General features: G+C 46.4%; 2 protein-coding genes across 2 annotated transcripts; both read left to right on the top strand.

The window, feature by feature from the left end:
- The first annotated feature begins 1303 nt into the window (after positions 1-1303).
- Positions 1304-1690, top strand: LOC106804283. The gene has a single exon (XM_014805053.1). The coding sequence runs from the start codon at positions 1304-1306 to the stop codon at positions 1688-1690; it is 387 nt and encodes a 128-aa protein (XP_014660539.1).
- Positions 1691-12251: 10561 nt separating this feature from the next.
- Positions 12252-18144, top strand: AGL6 (MADS-box transcription factor 6). Its single transcript, XM_004953402.4, has 8 exons — positions 12252-12690; positions 14949-15027; positions 16070-16131; positions 16215-16314; positions 16958-16999; positions 17326-17367; positions 17479-17633; positions 17765-18144. Exons 1-8 carry the CDS (start codon positions 12509-12511, stop codon positions 17862-17864), a joined length of 762 nt encoding a protein of 253 aa, XP_004953459.1. The 5' UTR covers positions 12252-12508; the 3' UTR covers positions 17865-18144.
- The last annotated feature ends 556 nt before the right edge of the window (positions 18145-18700 follow it).

The following is an 18700-nucleotide window of genomic DNA, read 5'->3' on the forward strand; positions in this document are numbered from 1 at the left end:
TGTGGAGAGCCAAGAGCCCGACCATACACACATGGTGCAGCGACTGGTGTACTACGTCAGCGGGGTCCTCAGGGACTATAAGATCCGCTACTCATAGGATCAGAAATTGCTCTACGCATTTCTGATTTCATCAAGAAAGTTGCGCCACTACTTCCAGACGCACAAGATCCGGGTGGTGTCATCATACCCCATCGGCGAAATCTTCCACAACAGGGATGTCAACGGCTAAGTTATCAAGTGGTCTATGGAGCTCGGCGAGTTCGACCTCAATTTCTGCCCACGTCATGTGATCAAGTCGCAGATCCTAGCCGACTTCGTGGCTGAGTGGACGGAGATCCAAAAGCTACCCTTCCTAGAGAGGCCTGAACACTGGACTATGTACTTTGATGGTGCCCTGAACCTCAAAGGAGTCGGTGTAGGGGTCCTCTTTATATCCCCCAAAGGCGAGCAACTCAAGTACGTGCTCCAGATCCACTACAAGGCTACTAACAACGGTGCCGAGTTTGAAGCTCTCATCCACAGCCTTCGCATCACCATCTTGCTCGGAATCGAATGCATCCTTGCGTATGGCAACTCCAAGGTTGTCATCGAGCAAGTCAACAAGAACTGGGACTGCATCAAGGAATCCATGGATGCTTACTGCACGAAAATCCGCAAACTTGAGGCCCATTTTGATGGCCTTGAGTTCCACCATATCCCTAGGAACCATAACGTCGCTGCCGATGTCCTGTCCAAGCTTGGCTCCAAGCGTGCGTAGGTTTCGGCTGGCGTATTCATACAAGACCTTCGAAAACCTTCTATCAAAACCCTAGACCTAGACCAGGTCAACGATGCTGGCGCTCAGGCTCCGGCCTACCCAAAATCCACTGACGTCATGATAATTGATGCAGAAGAAGATTGGTGCGCCCTATTCATAGCCTTGGTCAGTGATCAGATGGTGCCAATGGACAAAATAGAACATGAAAAATTAGCTCGACGTAGCGCAAACTATGTCGTTATCGGCAAGGAGCTCTACAGGAAAGCTGTATCTATAGGCATTCTGATAAAGTGCATTCTATGCAGCGAAGGCCTCAAACTCCTGCATGAAATCCACTCGGGAACATGTGGCAAGCACGCCGCCTCAGGCACTTTGGTCGGCAAAGACTTCCGCTCTAGTTTCTATTGGCCAACAATGGTACCTGATGCAGAGGAGCTCGTCCAAAGGTGCAAAGGGTGTCAATTCTTCTCCATGCAGCAGCATCTGCCAGCTCAGGCCTTGCGCACCATCCCACCATCCTGGCCCTTTGCATATTGGGGACGGGACATGGTCGGACCCTTCAAGACCGCTCCAGGCGGCTACACGCACATCTTCGTGGCAGTTGACAAATTCACCAATTCGATTGAGGTCGAGGCTATCACCAGCATCGAGCCGGCTAAAGCCACTCAATTCGTGGAGGAAGTTACACACCGTTTTGGAGTGCCGAACAGGATCATCACCGACGTTGGCAAGCAATTCACAGGCTCTGAGTTTTGGGATTTCTACCAAGACAACCTCATCGATGTGTACTACTCCTTAGTAGCGTGCCCACGCTGCAATGGTCAAGCTGAACATGCGAACGGGATAGTCCTCCAGTCCCTCAAGTCATGCATCTTCGACGATGCATCCAAGTATGCCACCAAGTGGCTACACGAGCTACCCCATGTCGTCTAGGGCCTACGAACACAAAAGAGTTGGGCTACCGAGTACACCCCTTTCTTTATGGTGTACGGCTCAGAGGATGTCCTACCATCTAACATGGCTTTTGTCTCCCCATGCATCCAGTACTACGAGAAAGGTGAGGCAGAAATAAGTCGGTAGGTCGACATCGACAGCCTTGAAGAGCATCACGTGACGGCCCTCATCCAGCACGCACGCCACAAGCAGTAGATACGGCGCTACCCCAATCGTAATGTCAGGGAATGTTTCTTCAACGTTGGTGATTTGGTGCTTCACCGGATCTAGTCTACCAAGGATGTGCACAAGATGTCCGTCCCCTGGGAGGGCCCCTTCATCATCAAAGAAGTCATCCAGCTAGGAACTTATCGACTCCAATGGGCGGACAGTTCAAGCGTCCCCAATCCATGGAACATCGAGCACCTACGACGCTTCTACCCTTAGGATTCACAAGCTATGTATTCTACTTTTCCCTTTTCATTGAATTAGTACAACCTCTGTGGTTCTTAGCGTACCTACTGCCTTACTATTCCTTTTACTCGAGCTGTTCCTGACGCTCGGGGTCTATCCGACCTGTTTAACAGCCCGCTCATTCTCAAGCTCGGGGGCTACCCCCAGGCGCTAACCTCCGGGTCCTGCATCTTTCTCCTTCCCCTCTCGAGGCAATACGACTAACTCGTGTGGTCGGTGTCCCAGCTCACGAAACCTAGACAACCTTGCGTTCACCCCCCCTACAAGCTCGAGATCCGGTCTCAGCAGGACGCTGGTCACGCAAGGCTAGGCGCTTAGCGACTATAGGCCTCAGCTACATGCTGTCCTGTTGTATATACCAAGGGAGGCATGGAGACTCTTTTTTCTCCGCATACGGTTAAGTTAATTACATCACTTGTCTTTTAAGACAATTTAATGCACTGCAGAGGTACTGGTTCACCAGATCGGGAATCAAGTCCATATTGAAGTCGGCTGCGGCCCCTATCGCAGCGCGCTCCAAGGGCAGCCACGGAAAGTATGACACCAACAGAGCGAAGGCGTTCGTGACGCATTCCATCGCAGTTTCCTTCAACAGTGTCTTGAGTTGACCTGGTGCAGCCTTGAGATGGTCCAGTAGTGGTGTTGGCGCGGTTGGGTCGGCGTCCGTTTGGACCATGTCCATCACATAGCTGGCCCTTCCACAGATCCTCTAGCTCCACTTGCAGCCCTGCAATCACACGTTGGTCATTTTGAAGATTACTTAGAGCAGCCTCTAAGCAGCGCTCGGTTTCTTTGCGTGTGTTGGCTTCATAGGCTAGCTTCTGCAATATTGCATACTCACGCTTGACCGCTGTGTCATGCTCTTGCTGAAGGGGCGCATTGGAGTCCTCACACTCCTTGAGGTACCGCTGGAGCCTGCTCCCTCATCGCGGCATCTGCTTACCCAAACAGGTCTACATCAATATCAAGATTATAAGGAAAAAGCTGAGTAAACAAGTCGGCATAGCCTACCTCTCATGTGCGAAGTCAGAACATCCTTCTCCAGGTCCTTCAGCAGGAGCTGGTCAGCGGCGTCCTCCTTAGCTCTCTTGAGCTCAGCCTCAAGGCGCTCCACCTTCAGGCGATAGTGCTCGGCCCGCCGGGTCCCTTTCACCCTCTTCTGCACTTGTGCAGCCAAACCCTTTTTACATTTCAACATTTTGAGTTCTACAAGGAAACTGGAATTCAAATACAAGTCGGCAGATGCACTTACAAACACCAGCTCGCCAACATCCAGGAATGCTTTCCACATCTTGAGAAGGTCTTCCTTATCCTGCGCCGCATCCTCAGGTAAGTCCATGTCAGAGAAGTCCTCGACGTCAGACTGATCTTCATGCAGTACACCAAGATTAGCATCCTCGGCGGACGTCTCTGGTGGCATGTCATCCTTGGCAGCTCATTTTATTGAGGCTCAGCTCTAGCCCCCTCATCAGCTGCCTTCTCGACCTTGGGGTCGACCATGGCAACGTCTGTAGCCCTGGAGCCGGCTCCATCGCGTCGCGGCGCTAAGGTCAGCACGACCTCTCCGGTGTGAGCCCCTTTATCAGCTCCGACTTCCAGAGGCGGTGATTGTTCCACAGTGCACCCGCTTGGTGCCTCGATCTGGGCCAAAGCAACTAGTCAGCTACGCTCTAACGTCATTAGCCAGCACGACAGTCCTGCATCACCAAGTTCAACAAGCAATTCAAACAACTGGTTGGCAAACATAACTGCAACACAGACAGCATAAGCAGACGACACTTAAAGGGTGCTCTTCTTCTTCACTCGGTACTTGGGGTGCAATGGTGGCAGTGGTGCCAATGTATCTTTGCTGGACCCGCCGCGGATCTTCGTTTTCAGCGCCTCCTTGACACACGCCGCGTCGGCCGCGGTGGTCTCCTGAAGCTCACTTTTTCTTCTTCGTGACCGGGCTTGGCGTGTCGGACTCCTCGTCCGCGTCACTAGCCGACTTAGTGGTGCAGGCTGTGCTCGGGGCGGTCTTCTCCTTCCCCTTCCCCTTCTTGCCGGCCATCTTCCTCTTCATGAAGCTCGGTCGCTGCGACTTGGTGGTAGGCTCCTTGTGCACGACTTGCCATGTTCAACGCCCAATCGGCTCAGAGCCTTGAGCCCGACCGACCTCTTTTGTCACACCCTCGTCCAACCCAATGAAAGAGTCAGACTCCCACTAAAGGTCGGCGGGCGGCATGTTGGGCTCGTCGGTCGGGCGAATCTTGGGACACTGCAGCTCGACCCCTCTAGGAAGTGGCACTGGGGAAAAGAATATAAATTCATCATCCTGGACAATTAACAAAGCACAAGTCAGAAACAACTCAACATCAAAATAGTATGCATAACCAATATCATTACAGGTCATACCAAGTTGGGTGGCGGATGCTTCAACGAATATGCCTTAGGGCAGTTCCTGTTCTTGATCATGCCCCCGAAGAACTCGAACACCCGGTTCACGATCTCCTCTATGGGCACCTTGCACGGGACCTCCCGGGTCAGGTCCACTGGCCCCGAGTATTCATACGCCGGGTATACTCGGTGCTTGATTGGTTGCGTCAACCTTTTACTGAAGTTGATACTGATGGCCCCGGCTGTCAGTCCCCGTGATTTTAGGTCGGCGATCTTCACCAGCAGCTCATTCATTTGGACTCTCTCCTCTGAGGTTGGTTGATTTGACCACTCGGGCATAACCACTAGCCCGTACCCTATACGCGGCGGCAGCTCGGGCTGCTGATTGGCAACGGTGAACCACTCCTTATGCCAACCCTTGTTGGAGTCCTTCAACTGCAGATCAAAATATTCCTGCACCTTCTTCGACCGCAGAGAAAATCCACTACCCCCGATGACTCGCTGCTGTTTCCCATTGGTGGCCACAATCTTCAATTGGCACAGATAATGCCACAGAGTGAAGTGCGGCGGGATTCCACGATACGCCTCGCACAGTTGGATGAACACCGCAATGTCTAAAATTGAGTTGGGATTGAGATGTACCAGCTCGATCTTATAGTAGTGCACGGGATCCCGAATCCACGCTCTAAGAATGGCGCAAAGACCACCGTCTTTGTCATTTCCACCGATGGGAAGTCTTGGCCGACGGTCAGCTTCCAATCGAGAAGTGCCTGCGGCCTGAGGAGGCCCCAGTTGATGAGGGCCTGGATGCGCTCTTGGGTCATCACGAACTTCATCCAGATGGTGGATGGCTCCGGGATGTCTGCCTACGCCATTTCTTCAAGCTCTAAACCTTGAGATTTGGCTGTAATGGACGCTAGGATTTTGGTGTGCATACGGAGGCACGACAGCTTGGGTGGTGGAATGCGCGCGAGCTGCTTTAGGGCTTGCATCGGCGTGGCCTAGGGTTCGCAAGGGCGGTGATGAGGAGCTCAGTGGACTGTGGCGGCAGTGCTGTGAGTGTTACGGATGGAAATGAAATGGCAATGTGACCCCTTGCGCTTTTGAGGGGCGTAACGACGTTACTTACGGATGGAATTTGCGGGACTTCCATTATCTGTGGGTTTTGCATTAGGACGGCATGCACGGGATGGAATCTGCGGGTTATCCATTATGATTTTAACGACCTGCCTCCACGGCTCCGCCAGTCCTCATCCTCAGGGACTAGGCGCCTAATTCTAGTTGGCGTGCCTTCGTGGCCCCGCCAGTCCTCGTCCTCGGGGGCTGGGTGCCTAATTCTGGTCGGCGTGCCTTCGTGGTTTCGTCAGTCCTCGTCCTCGGGGTCTGGGCATCTAATTCTGGTTGGCGTGCCTTCGTGGTTTCGTCAGTCCTCGTCCTCGGAGGCTGGGTGCCTAATTCTAGTTGGCGTGCCTCCGCGGCTCTGCCAGTCCTTGTCCTTGGGGGCTGGGTGCCTAATTCTGGTCGGCGTGCCTCCACGGCCCTGCCAGTCCTCGTCCTTTGGGGCTGGGCGCCTAATCCTAGCCGGTGTGCCTCCATGGTCGCGCATGTCCTCGTCCTCAGGGGTTGGGTGCCTAATTCTGGTTGGCGTGCTCTGTGGTCTCACCAGTCCTCGTCCTTGGGGGCTGGGCGCCTAATTCTGGTCGGCGTGCCTCCGTGGCTCCTCCAGTCCTTGTCCTCGGGGGCTAGGTGCCTAATTCTGTTCGGCGTGCCTTCGCGGCTCCGCCAGTCCTCGTCCTCAGGGGCTGGGCGCCTAATTCTGTTTGGCGTGCCTCCACGACCCCGCCAGTCCTCGTCATTGGGGGATGGGCACCTAATCCTGGTCGGTGTGCCTCCGTGGTCCCGCCAGTCCTCATCCTCGGGGGTTGGGTGCCTAATTCTGGTCGGCATGCCTCCGTGGTCTTGTAAGTCCTCATCCTCGGGGGCTGGGCGTCTATTTCTAGTCGGCGTGCCTCCGTGGCTCCGCCAGTCCTCGTCCTCGGGGGCTAGGCACCTATTTCTAGTCGGCGTGCCTCCGCAGCTCCGCCAGTCCTTGTACTCAGGGGTTGAACACCCTATTTCAAGTCGGTGTGCCTCCGTGGCCCTATCAGTCCCTACATTCGGATGTAGGTGCATATATATATTCGGCTACAATAATATTTCATGGAACGATTACTGGCATTATGTATTACAAATGCCTGTGGCAAATCTACGATAGCTGATATCCCAGGATACCGGCAAAGAAAGTACAACAAAAACAAAAGTTACACAGAACACCTCCTTCCCAACGGTGTGCTCGAGAAGGTGGCAGGGTTCACGATATAGCCTCTTCATGAGGATTCTTCTAGCATCGTCACCTCATGACTTCATCAAAGAGACTACGAAGGGAAGGAGCATCCTAGTTTACCTCACGAGAATTCTTCTGGGATCAAGCTTCCGGGCAGGTGCTACTCCTATCAAAGACTACAAGCTTCCAGCCTACAAGTGCTATTTTTTGGGCCATGGTTCTTGTAATGAACGGTGGTCTATTTATAGCAGGATGGTTAGTATACCACCAAGGTGCTACAGTGGACTCGTGAGGGTTCACGACAAGACTCTCCCATACTGATATGGCTCCACAGTGTTCACGTGATGCCTGGCCTGGCTTCCGTAAGGGCCGGTAGTAATCTTGCAGTCGCTCAGGCGGTGCAGTGTTTGTGGACATGCATCTTTGTCGTGTCTCTATCGTTGCACCAATCCTTATCTTCAAAGATTTGGGCATGTTCTTTTGGTTGGCGGGCTTCCATGGCTGCGCCTATCCTTGTGCTCGGGCACTAGGATCCACTTCAAGAATTACCTTTTTTTTTCTCTTTGACCATTGGACCGATTATACTAATCGCTTCAATGCTCGGGGGCTATTCCTACGGATTGCATCTTGCGACACCCTCCGTAACGTTTGTTTCGACCTGTTGGATGCTAGCATCCATCAACTCGGCACTCGACTTCGCTCTGCGCGTTGGCTCTGCGTTCACTCGGATTTTCCTCTTTTTTGAGCACTGCGCAGCCTCTCCGTCACCATGATGCCATCACAGCTTCATCCGATTTCATTCTGAAGCTTCACTGTGATGACCTCAAGTTTTGGTTCACCTACACATCGCTCGGGGGTTTGAGGGATATGGGTACCCCATGGTCCCTACCAACCAGGATACTAGCCGGACCTGACAAGTGGGCTCACTCGACCAGGGCGTGCGGGCCGAGGACATGAAGATACTTGGAGTACACATCAAGGCAGCATGACAGTTCAAATCAGCTCGGATATCATGGAACGTGTATTGTAGTCAAACTTAGATTACCTTCCATGTAACTACCAAGTAGATTAGATTCAAACCGACTTGTAACCCTAGGTCATCAACCTATATAAGGCAGCCAAGGGCACCTCCTGAGGGCAACCTAACACACCTCATCTCATACCAGCAATACAATCCACGCATACAGGACATAGAGTATTATTCTCCGGAGGCCCGAACCTGTCTAAAACCCTTGTGTCCCTTGAGTTCTCGCGATCACCTTCGAGTTCTTGATTTCGCAATCACCCTCACCTAAAAATCAACCACTTGGGTAACCCCCTGGTGGACTGCCGGGCTTATAAATCCGATAGGCTTTCGTATAAAATGTATACCCATTTATCTCGTACCCTTGGTATTGCAATATCGAGACAGATGGTCCCATAGGCAAACATTGAAGTTGTTCATCAATCATCTCATTACCCATGAGTTTTCATTAGATCCATGTTGCGAAAGTATCTATGTGATGTTGTGTAATCCGGGCCTCAGACTTCCCCGGGTTTTTGGACCGTACAATATCCTTGTGCTCCTCCATATATGGAACCACCGAGGATGAATTCTGCAGCATTGTGAAGTTTGCTTTGTTGATTTCAGTCTCATGTATGTTCATATTAGTTTTCTTCACGTGGCCCTCATGGCGTGATACGTGGACCCCTATCAGAGTAAGTTCATCAATAAAGTCAACACAAAACTCAATGACCTCCTCTGTTCCATATCCCTTGGTGATGCTACCTTCTGGACGGACATGATTGCGAACGTACTTCTTTAGGACCGACATGAACCTCTCGAAAGGCCACATATTGTGCAGGTATACTGGACCCAGAATGGTTATCTCTTTAACAAGGTGAACCAAGAGATGAGTCATAATATTAAAGAAGGAAGGTGGAAACACCATCTCAAAGCTCACAAGACATTGGATCACGTCATTCTGTAGCTTTATTAGATTGTTTGGATCGACTGCCTTCTGTGAATGCTCTGAGAATAAAAGTCTCCTGTTTGTCCTCATCCCATATAGGTACACCTTATTCCTTCCAGAGCAGTAAAAGTTCATCAACCAACAGTCTTAGGTACACGTCAATGTCGTTGCTAGGTTGTTTTGGGCCTTGGATAAGGACTGGGATCATGCTGAATTTCCGCTTCATGCACAACCAAGAAGGAAGGTTGAAGATACAAAAGGTCACATGTCATGTACTATGAGCACTACCGAACTCACCAAATGGATTCATTCCATTAGTGCTTAAACCAAACCTTATGTTCCTTGTGTCCTTCTCAAAGTCTGGAAATTCTCTGTCAACATTTCTCCACTGGGAACCATCTGCGGGGTGTCTCAGCTTCTCATCTTGCTTACATTCTTCTTTGTGCCATTGCATCAACTTAGCGTGCGCCTTGTTTCTTAACAAATGCTTCAAACATGGTATTACAGGGAAATACCACACCACCTTTGCTGGAACTCTCTTCTTGATAGGCTGCCCCTCAACCTCACCAGGGTCATCTCACCTGATCTTATACCGCAATGCCTCGCAAACAGAACAAGCATCCAATTTCTCATATTCGTCGCCGCGATAAAGGATACAATCATTAGGACATGCGTGTATCTTCTGTACATCCAATCCTAGAGGGCAAACAACCTGTTTTGCTTCATATGTGGTTGAGGGCAGTTTGTTACCCTCGGGAAACATGTTCTTTATGATTCTCAATAGCTTCGCAAATCCCTTATCGGTCACACCATTTGCTGCCTTCCACTGCATCAATTCCAATGTGCTACCCAACTTTTTGTGGCCCTGTTTGCAATCGGGGTACAACAACTTTTTTGATCCTCCAACATCTTCTCAAACTTCTTTGTCTCCTTCGTATTTTCGGAGTCTTTCTTTGCATCTAGCAACACCTGACCTAGTTCGTCAGCTGGTTCATCTTCTACAAAATCTTCTTCAGCCTCACCCATTTCAAAATCTACAAAGGCACCACCTTCAGCCCAGTCAGTTGGAATGTTGTTATCATCATCATCTTCTTCTTCATCGTCTTCCATTACAACTTCTCTTTCACCATTCTTGTCCAAAGAATATAGTTATCCATGAAACCCCAACAAAATATGTGGCCGTGTAGAGTTTTTCTATTAGAGTAATCCTTGTTATTTTTGCACATTCACATGAAACCCTTCAGCGACTTGTTGACCTCTGCTGCTTCGAGAAAAGTCTTTAGACCATTATGAACGACATGGAGCACTGTTCCCGTACATCCATTGCCGGTCCATCAGCAAAAAGTTTTTAATTTACTTCTGCATTTGTAAAGCAACAAATGTAAAAAAAACTTTCTAAAAAATATTGCTGACCTTTTATATATGGACCACTTTCGATGAGTAAATTAAATCCCTACAAATTTTGTGGGGAATTTCGGCAGCAAATCCCTTTGTTCCGAATCGTCGTTAGGTTAAGCTCAACTATGTTATTTATGTAAAGCAACAAAATTAGTTGATTATTTTTGTTTCAACATTGTACTTATGTTATTTATCTAATGCAAAGCAACAAAAGTAATTAACACAACACATATTTGTCAACATCCAATACGAATTTCTCAATATCAAACAGACTTTCATAAATAAAAATTCTACATTCTACATGCATGTATGCATATATAAATTGAAAAACTCTCCATTCATCCTCACTCTAAAAAAGCATAAATTTCTCTAGCTACAAAGCATAAAACATAGAATACTAATCATGATAGGAGGGAGGATGAAGTTCCTAACTTTTAGAACAGTTGGAAGAGTGAAATGCCCCCAAATCGTGGGAAAAATGGGCAGCACCTCCCCTAGGTCGCCATGGGAGTGAAGAAGCCCGAGGTCTCGATCAAATGGTTGAGCTCGAGCTCAGGGAGGAAAAAGGAGCTTATTTTATAGTTTGTACATTAGTACCGGTTGGTGGCTCCAGCCAGTACTAAATTGTGATATTTAGTACCGGCTGAAGCTAACAGCTGGTACACACGTACGTGAACACCATTTAGTACCGGTTGAAGCTACCAACCGGTACTAAATGGCTTCAAGGGGAATCTAGCCGTTGGCCACCCGGTCCCCATGCCGCCATTTAGTACCGACTGAGGCTCCAAACTGGTACTACAGGGGCTCCGGTGGCACTATGCGTGACGACATCTGATACTAGCGCGTTGGACGAATGCTCAGTTTCTAGTAGCGTTGGTGACCATCGTCTTTGACCTACACAAGTGATTTTATCCGCATAAACAATTTTGCAGGTTCCGGATATGGGAACCCGTGGTACATGTGTTGATGCCCCATTTCTAAACGCCTTTTTATACTTAAACTGCATAATACTTCCAGAAGGTTAATTGTTTTACTATACTCGTGTAAGTAGTAGTACAGTTGCATGATTTGCGATACAAGGGTTTAGAGCAACCGTGTTATGTCGTTTTCAAGAGGGAGCCCTTAATTAAGAACGATGTGATTGAAGTGAACTAGATAGCCAGAAGAAGATCCAACCGGCCAAAAAGCCCAAGTGTACTTTCTTTGGCACTGTTTACTAACAAATTGAGTCGATCATGAGTCACTAAGCGAGCCCTAACTCCTGCCTTTAAGTTGGCAAGCTGTCCTCAAAACAAACTCCCAGAAGAGCATGGATCCAAGCGACGTCGAATCGCTATATAATAACGCGACGTGAGCTACTCATTTTGCTACATATCCAAGTTTCCCATTTCATGCAACAATAGCAGCACGGATCTCAAGTCTCAACCACTTTCATGGTGGGTATCGTCCCAGACGTGCCAAATTAAAGAATTTTCCACAAATTAATTAAGATTAAGAAAGCCGGAATACACAGGCCACAGTACACAAGTACTAGCAGCACCCAAGGGCAAACTGGCAACTCGGGGATCAAACAGATCTTCCCACCCGGCTTAAGCCACTCCTTCCTGCCTCTATATTTTTGGGCAGCCTCCATCCACCGGACGGAGGAGTTGGGTGGTGTGGTCCAAAGCCGAGGCGCGCGCGCGCGGCAGAGGGCCGGCCGGGTCCCAGAAGAGGTGGCGACATGCATGGTTCGGGTTAAGCCTAGGAGGTTCTCTCTCCATGGGTAGCCCGCCCTTTGGCCGCCGTTCTCGTGTAAGAGCATGCGCCATGCACCGCGCCGTGTATATTTGTGGCGTGGGGGGCGCAGCATTGGAGCGCACCCATTTCGGCACGGGCCTCCCAGTTTAGGGTAAACCCGACCAGAGTGGGTAACTGCGCAGCTCCCCTCCAAAGTTACCCACCTTTGAAGCAGATGAGAGAGATATAGAGATGGATCCATGGATGGCGACGCGTGAAAAAGATGCGAGAGGAAGAGACCGGCAGCGCGCTACAGGGCAGCCGCACAGTGACCCTGCCCTCTTTCCCGGTCTCCACTAATATTCCGCTCCCCGTCCTCTCCTCCCCCATGCCGGCCGGCTCATTATATCAGCGCGCACAATGCAAGCTGCTTAGGCCTTGTTTGTGGCATCGTGAGGGTGTGGCCTAGCTGAGCTGGGGCGTGCTGATCAGCAGGCGGCAGAGCTGAGAGAGAGCTAGCGGCTGTGCGAGAGCGAGAGCAAAGCTCGGAGAGGGGAGGAGGAAGGAGAGATCGTCATGGGGAGGGGACGGGTTGAGCTGAAGCGGATCGAGAACAAGATCAACCGCCAGGTGACCTTCTCCAAGCGCCGCAACGGCCTGCTCAAGAAGGCTTACGAGCTCTCCGTGCTCTGCGACGCCGAGGTCGCGCTCATCATCTTCTCCAGCCGCGGCAAGCTCTACGAGTTCGGCAGCGCCGGGTAGGCGATCTCGACTAGATACACTCACGGCCACTAATTAATTTTCAACTCCTGCAAGCAGATCTGCTGCTTTTACCCCTTTTTTCCCCCCCTTTGTCGAAAAGATCTGGTGATGCTTTGGTCCGTTGCTCGGTTTCGTTTTCCTCTTATTTGCTGCTGCTGGCTTCGCTTTGGCTTTCTTCTCTGTGATTTCTTGGCTTTTTGCAGCGAGTAGCCGGGCTCTACTCCTGTAGTTCCTGGCCTTGGTGAGGCATGTTATTTTATTCCTGCTGCTATCTGCGTGTGTATCCGTGCGGTAGGGGCATGGCGGTGTTCATATAACCCGGGTGCTGGATCCCTAACTGGCATGAGACATCCTTTCAGCAGATCTACGAGCCCTACCCTTTGCCTCTTTCTTCCACCTTCTCCGGGCACTTGAAGACTGAAGTAGTCGCCCACGCACGCACGCGCCTCTTTCCTCCATCTTCTCCGGGTACTTGGGGTGGCCATCTTTCGTGTGTTGGGCCGTGCGTGTGTCAGAGACAGTTCGATTGCTGAGCTAACAGAGGGGATCCTTGGGAGGAAGGGGGTAGAGAGAGTTAACACGATGAGGTCTGCGAGGGGAAAGGGAGGTATGTTCTTTCCCCTATTGATCCAGCGCCTGCTTATATGAAATTCCTGCTGGCCACACACTTGTCTTGGCACTTGGTTTTGCTCTGGCCACCTCGTCACAGCAAACCTCTTCATCTTGCCTGATCTATCACATGCTGATTTGCTCCTTGTTGCTGCTTCTTTTATCTTTTACAATTTCATGCCAGTTTGCTCGGCAATGACAAAATTGAGGCACATATCTTAGTATATTATTAGCATGTTTGCCCCATAAAAGACTTAGATCTATTTGATTTGCCCCTTCTCCTTTTCATCCTCCTCCCTTGTTTCTTAATGTTCTTCGTTGTGTTACTTTCATTTACTAGATGGTTTTTGATGTCTAGATATAGATATTTTTTGTTTCCTCTTAAGGTATTTTGATCGGAAGATATGTGGAAGAATATTTCTTGTTGTTCCTTTTCTTGCTCTCATTTTATGGCTATATATGCATCAGTACTACTGAGTCATGGATCACACTTTCGACTTTATTGATCTTGGATATTGCTTGCACTTTGATCATTTATTTCCCATTTCTTGTTTGTCAGTTTAAACCAATTTCTTGGTTTCATGTATTTCGCAGTTTATTGACCATGCTGCTTGAATATCCTTTTTTCCTTCTTCTGCATGTGGCAAAGATCTAAACTAATGCTTCAGTTAAAACGAAGTTATATATCTTCTCAATTAAATCTAGTTTAGGAGAGAAAGCTCCCCCTCCTGTAGTGGATCCTTATCTTTGTGAAAAAAAATCAAAGTTCACTGCACGCATGTTCAATTTTTTTTCTTAACCACTGGTGTTCGATTTGTTCGCAACTTGAATTATGAAACTGTTGATTTTCGCTGAAAATGATAATATCGAAAGTTCCAATTATATGCTTCAGGTTGTGTACGTTGTTCATATTTCTAACATCAACTAACCAATGCATCTGATAAATATTGAGTGATGTATGGGGGAGATGTCTTACATCATGCATCTTGGTGTGATGCATGTTCGATCTATTTACAAACGAAAGTGTGAGCATTGTTTGCTTTGTCGTAGGAAAGTCAGGTAAGCTTGAGATTAAATCCTATGAGTTTTATTTGTTGAAAAAATGTTTAATTTGCCAAAGAAAGTGCTAAACTTGGTAACCACCAATTTACTGAAATTTTATAGCATCGTAGAGCTAGTCTGCTTTCTCAAGGCTTTTGCCTTCTTTCCATAGAATCATCAGTTCATGGCACTGTTCTCCTTACTCTCACTATATAGTGCCAGCTGGATGTTAATGTTTAAAAAATGAACCGCATCCGGAGTGTGAAAATCTATATCTTCCTGTGCCTCTCTATTTTTCTATAAGCATGGCTTTTTAGATTTGGGTGCTTTTTCATGTTCACGATAAAACTTGGATTAGTAATCAGATGACATTTGCGAGGCAACAAATTTTCTTTGCTTAGGCATATATATATAGAATTGAATTTTCAGAGTTGCATACGAATCACTGTGCAGTATAATAAGCATAATGGTTCTTACATAATCTTGTAACATGAGACGTCATAGAAATAGAGAGCTGTGACTGTTCTTATGCATTATAGAAATCATTTGCAGCGTTTTTTAATGGCATCTAATTTGGTTTCTTTACACATAACTTCCTGTGCAGAATAACTAAGACATTAGAAAGGTACCAACATTGCTGTTACAATGCTCAAGATTCTAACGGTGCACTCTCTGAAACTCAGGTACACCATCAATTGTTGCTCATGATTACCTGTACTTTAAAGTTTCGTTTCCTCCAAAAATAAATATGCATGGTTTCTCTTTACTTTGCTTATCTACATATTTTTTAATTAATTATCTTTAAATTCTCCAACATATTGAATACAACCATTAACTAGATCTACAATTTTTCTTCATTTGATCCAACATGCAGTTTGAATACCAGGTTATATTAGTTGTCATACAAATAAAAGGCAAATACTATATAATAAGTATATGGTATATACCATTATCAATCTTATGGTGGAGATATTAAATCTGATCCTAAAAGTTAAAGTGAATTGTATATAACTAGACGTTATTTTTGGTGTATCAACAATGTTTAAGTATCTTTCCATTTTCACAAATTTATAATTTATAAACAAAGGAATAATGTCAAAATGAAATGAATATAATGCTTTCTTGTTACAAGTTACAACCACAAGTAAAGCTAAGAGAGAAACTACTACTGTGAGAACTGAATTCATTTTCAGATTTAGTTATCATTTTCAGATTTATTTATCACGCCTTCTAATTTAAGAATATTTATTCCATGCTCTGTTCTTAGATTCTGAGGTATCATTAAGCTGCGAAGTAATCAAGACCATTAATCAATTTCTGTCTGTTATACTAGTACATGCGCATTCAAGTTAGTTGTTGTTCATTGTAAACAAGCTCCTAATGCAAGCCTAGATATTATTTCTGAATTTTGGTAAATTTATACAACATAGACTTGTTTTTGCACTGGTATTTGACATTGTAAAATGGCTATTCCTGCTAGTCTTTCACCGGTAGTTGTGTGTAGTAAATAAGTTATAAGCTCCCAGTGAAAGCCAAAAAAATTAATTATAGAACTTAATTAGTGAAGTTTCTGCAAGAGTTCATTTTTTTTACATGATATTTGTTAAAAGGTCATTCTTGCTGTTTTCCAATGCACTAAAACTTGTAGATAAGGTCAACGGGCAAATTAAAATGTCATGTAATTGATCTAGTAATGAGGTTGACTATGCCTTTTTTTTTGTTTAGGGCTGGTACCAGGAAATGTCAAAACTGAGGGCAAAATTTGAGGCTTTGCAACGCACGCAAAGGTTAGATTTTTCATATTTTTACATGTGGTAATGCAATGCCTCAACAATGGAATTATCATATTTGTATTCCATTATTTGAACAGGCACTTGCTTGGCGAGGACCTTGGCCCACTGAGCGTGAAAGAACTGCAGCAGCTAGAGAAACAGCTAGAATGTGCTTTGTCCCAGGCGAGACAGAGAAAGGTTCATATCTCATTTTCCCCTTATGTTACAGAAAACAGTAACACTTGTTTTTGGAGCTAATTGATGTATATATTCGGTGTAATCATAGAACTCACCTTACTATGGTAGCAGCATTAGTAATGACTTAGTCTGTGTAAGATAACACATAATTAATGTATTATGGAGTTGAAATAGGACATAAGGATGATTAAACATATTAGTCCATTAAATTTGACCTTATCTTATTGGCTTTATATATTGTTATTATTACAGGTAATGAAAGTTATAAATTAAGTAGCATGCTGGTCTTTATCTGTGCTAAAATTACCAACATTAGCTTTGATACGAAAAGTATAGTATATAACCTAGCTATATATGCATCCTATCCACGAAAAGTATAGTATATAACCTAGCTATCCACTAAAATTACCAACATATATTTGTTTTAAACCTTTCTAATGGCAAAGCAAATAGTCCGTGTTCCAACATATTCCATTCTGAATGCATGGGGCTAATCACCGTACCAACCATCCAAACGAGCCCTTTACAATATGAAAAACTGTTTTTTCGATTTAACGAGTTCATTTTATAAATGGAAATGCACAAATACATACTTCTCTATTCGTGCAGTATGGCTAATTATTACCCCAAATTCTTTTGCCAGACACAACTTATGATGGAGCAAGTAGAGGAGCTTCGCAGGAAGGTATTTTGTATCAGACTTGTTTATTCAGAAAAAAGGGCTTGTTTATACAGTAGTAATGGAAGTAGTACAGTCGCATGGGCGTGTGGCTCCAGAAGTGCTAGTTTCTACTACTGCCGATGACTTGCCATAGGTTGATACACTGTAGCGAGCTTGCCTATATCGTATGCACACTAGGGTAGATCCTATGTCCTTCATTTGAACAATCATAGGGTATGTGCTATATATAGATTGATATGCATAGGTGGCTTCCATGTACTTTCTTGTAAAAGAGATCCAGCTGTTCATCCTAATGTCTAATGCGGCAACATTTCTGATGGACTGGGCAGGAGCGTCACCTGGGAGAAATGAACAGGCAACTCAAGCACAAGGTCCTTATCTGTTTCCTAGTAAAACACTTGCATTGTACATTAGAGTTATACTTTACCATGGACATTATTTATTTGTTTACGATGTTATATGTTTTATTTCCAATTTTTCAGCTCGAAGCTGAAGGTTGCAGCAACTACAGAAACTTGCAGCATGCCGCCTGGCCAGCTCCCGGCGGCACCATCGTGGAGCATGACGGCGCTACATATCATGTGCATCCGCCTGCTCACTCAGCTGCTATGGACTGTGAACCCACTCTGCAAATCGGGTATACAATTTCTAGCTGATTATTGCAATTCGAGAAACAGACATGTAGCTGCTAGCCGGTGATCAAGCTGATCACTCATAAAAACTTATCATTGTAGTGTACTAACGAAACAAAGATAACTCTGTTGCTAGGTATCCTCATCATCAGTTTCTGCCTTCCGAGGCAGCCAATAATATTCCACGCAGCGCCCCCGGAGGCGAGAACAACTTCATGCTGGGATGGGTTCTTTGAGTTCCCCTATTGCATCCATCAGATGAAAGTGGCAACAAATAAAAGGCATATTCAGCGCTATATGTGCATATCCATGCTCAGTGCTGGATTTGCCGCCATCTTTTAAATTTGCTGTTCTGGTGTGTAAGATCTAATTAAGAACTGCACCTTTATTCTATGTGATTGTATTGTGGCACTTTTATATTTTTGTGCAAGGCCAAGAATCTTGTAAAAATACTTCTGTGCTGCCGGTGCATGCAATCCAAAATTATCTCTACCGGTACGTATTATATCTGCTCATGCAAGATTCAGTGACTTCGAGTATTTGTTTGCTTTATCTCTTTCTTCTGGCCCTGGTTCCTGTCAAAGCATGCAGATATAATCAAAGCCAACTAACCTTTAACCTCGACCGCACCAATGCAACATATTTGTAATTTTGTTGTTCCGGTGATTTTAATTTTTATGATATGTCTGCAACTTTCTTTGTCAAGTACGGAGTAACAGAAAAGGCAATGCTATCGACAGAATTTCGTTTCAGGTATAGTCAGTTTAGTTGTTTAATGATGACAAGGACATGTCAGAAATCTTAGCAACTGTTCGTGCAAGGATGTGTAAGCCGCCGGGTGCGAATAATTGTGCTGTTTTGAATGATGGAATCTAATCTTGCCAGAATTGATTGTCTGTTAGAATGTCGTGTGCACTCATTGATGGATTTACAGATTTTTCTCTAAAATTTTCTGTAGATCGCTGATGAAGTAGTAGTGCTACCATTGTCTTTATCTTGTACAGATGTGTGGTGGCTGTGGACGGCCATCCATGTGCTTGTCCATCCGACCATATCACCAAGACTAGTTGGC

The sequence above is a fragment of the Setaria italica genome, chromosome I, assembly GCF_000263155.2.
Source record: "Setaria italica strain Yugu1 chromosome I, Setaria_italica_v2.0, whole genome shotgun sequence".
NCBI classification, from domain to species: Eukaryota; Viridiplantae; Streptophyta; class Magnoliopsida; order Poales; family Poaceae; genus Setaria; species Setaria italica.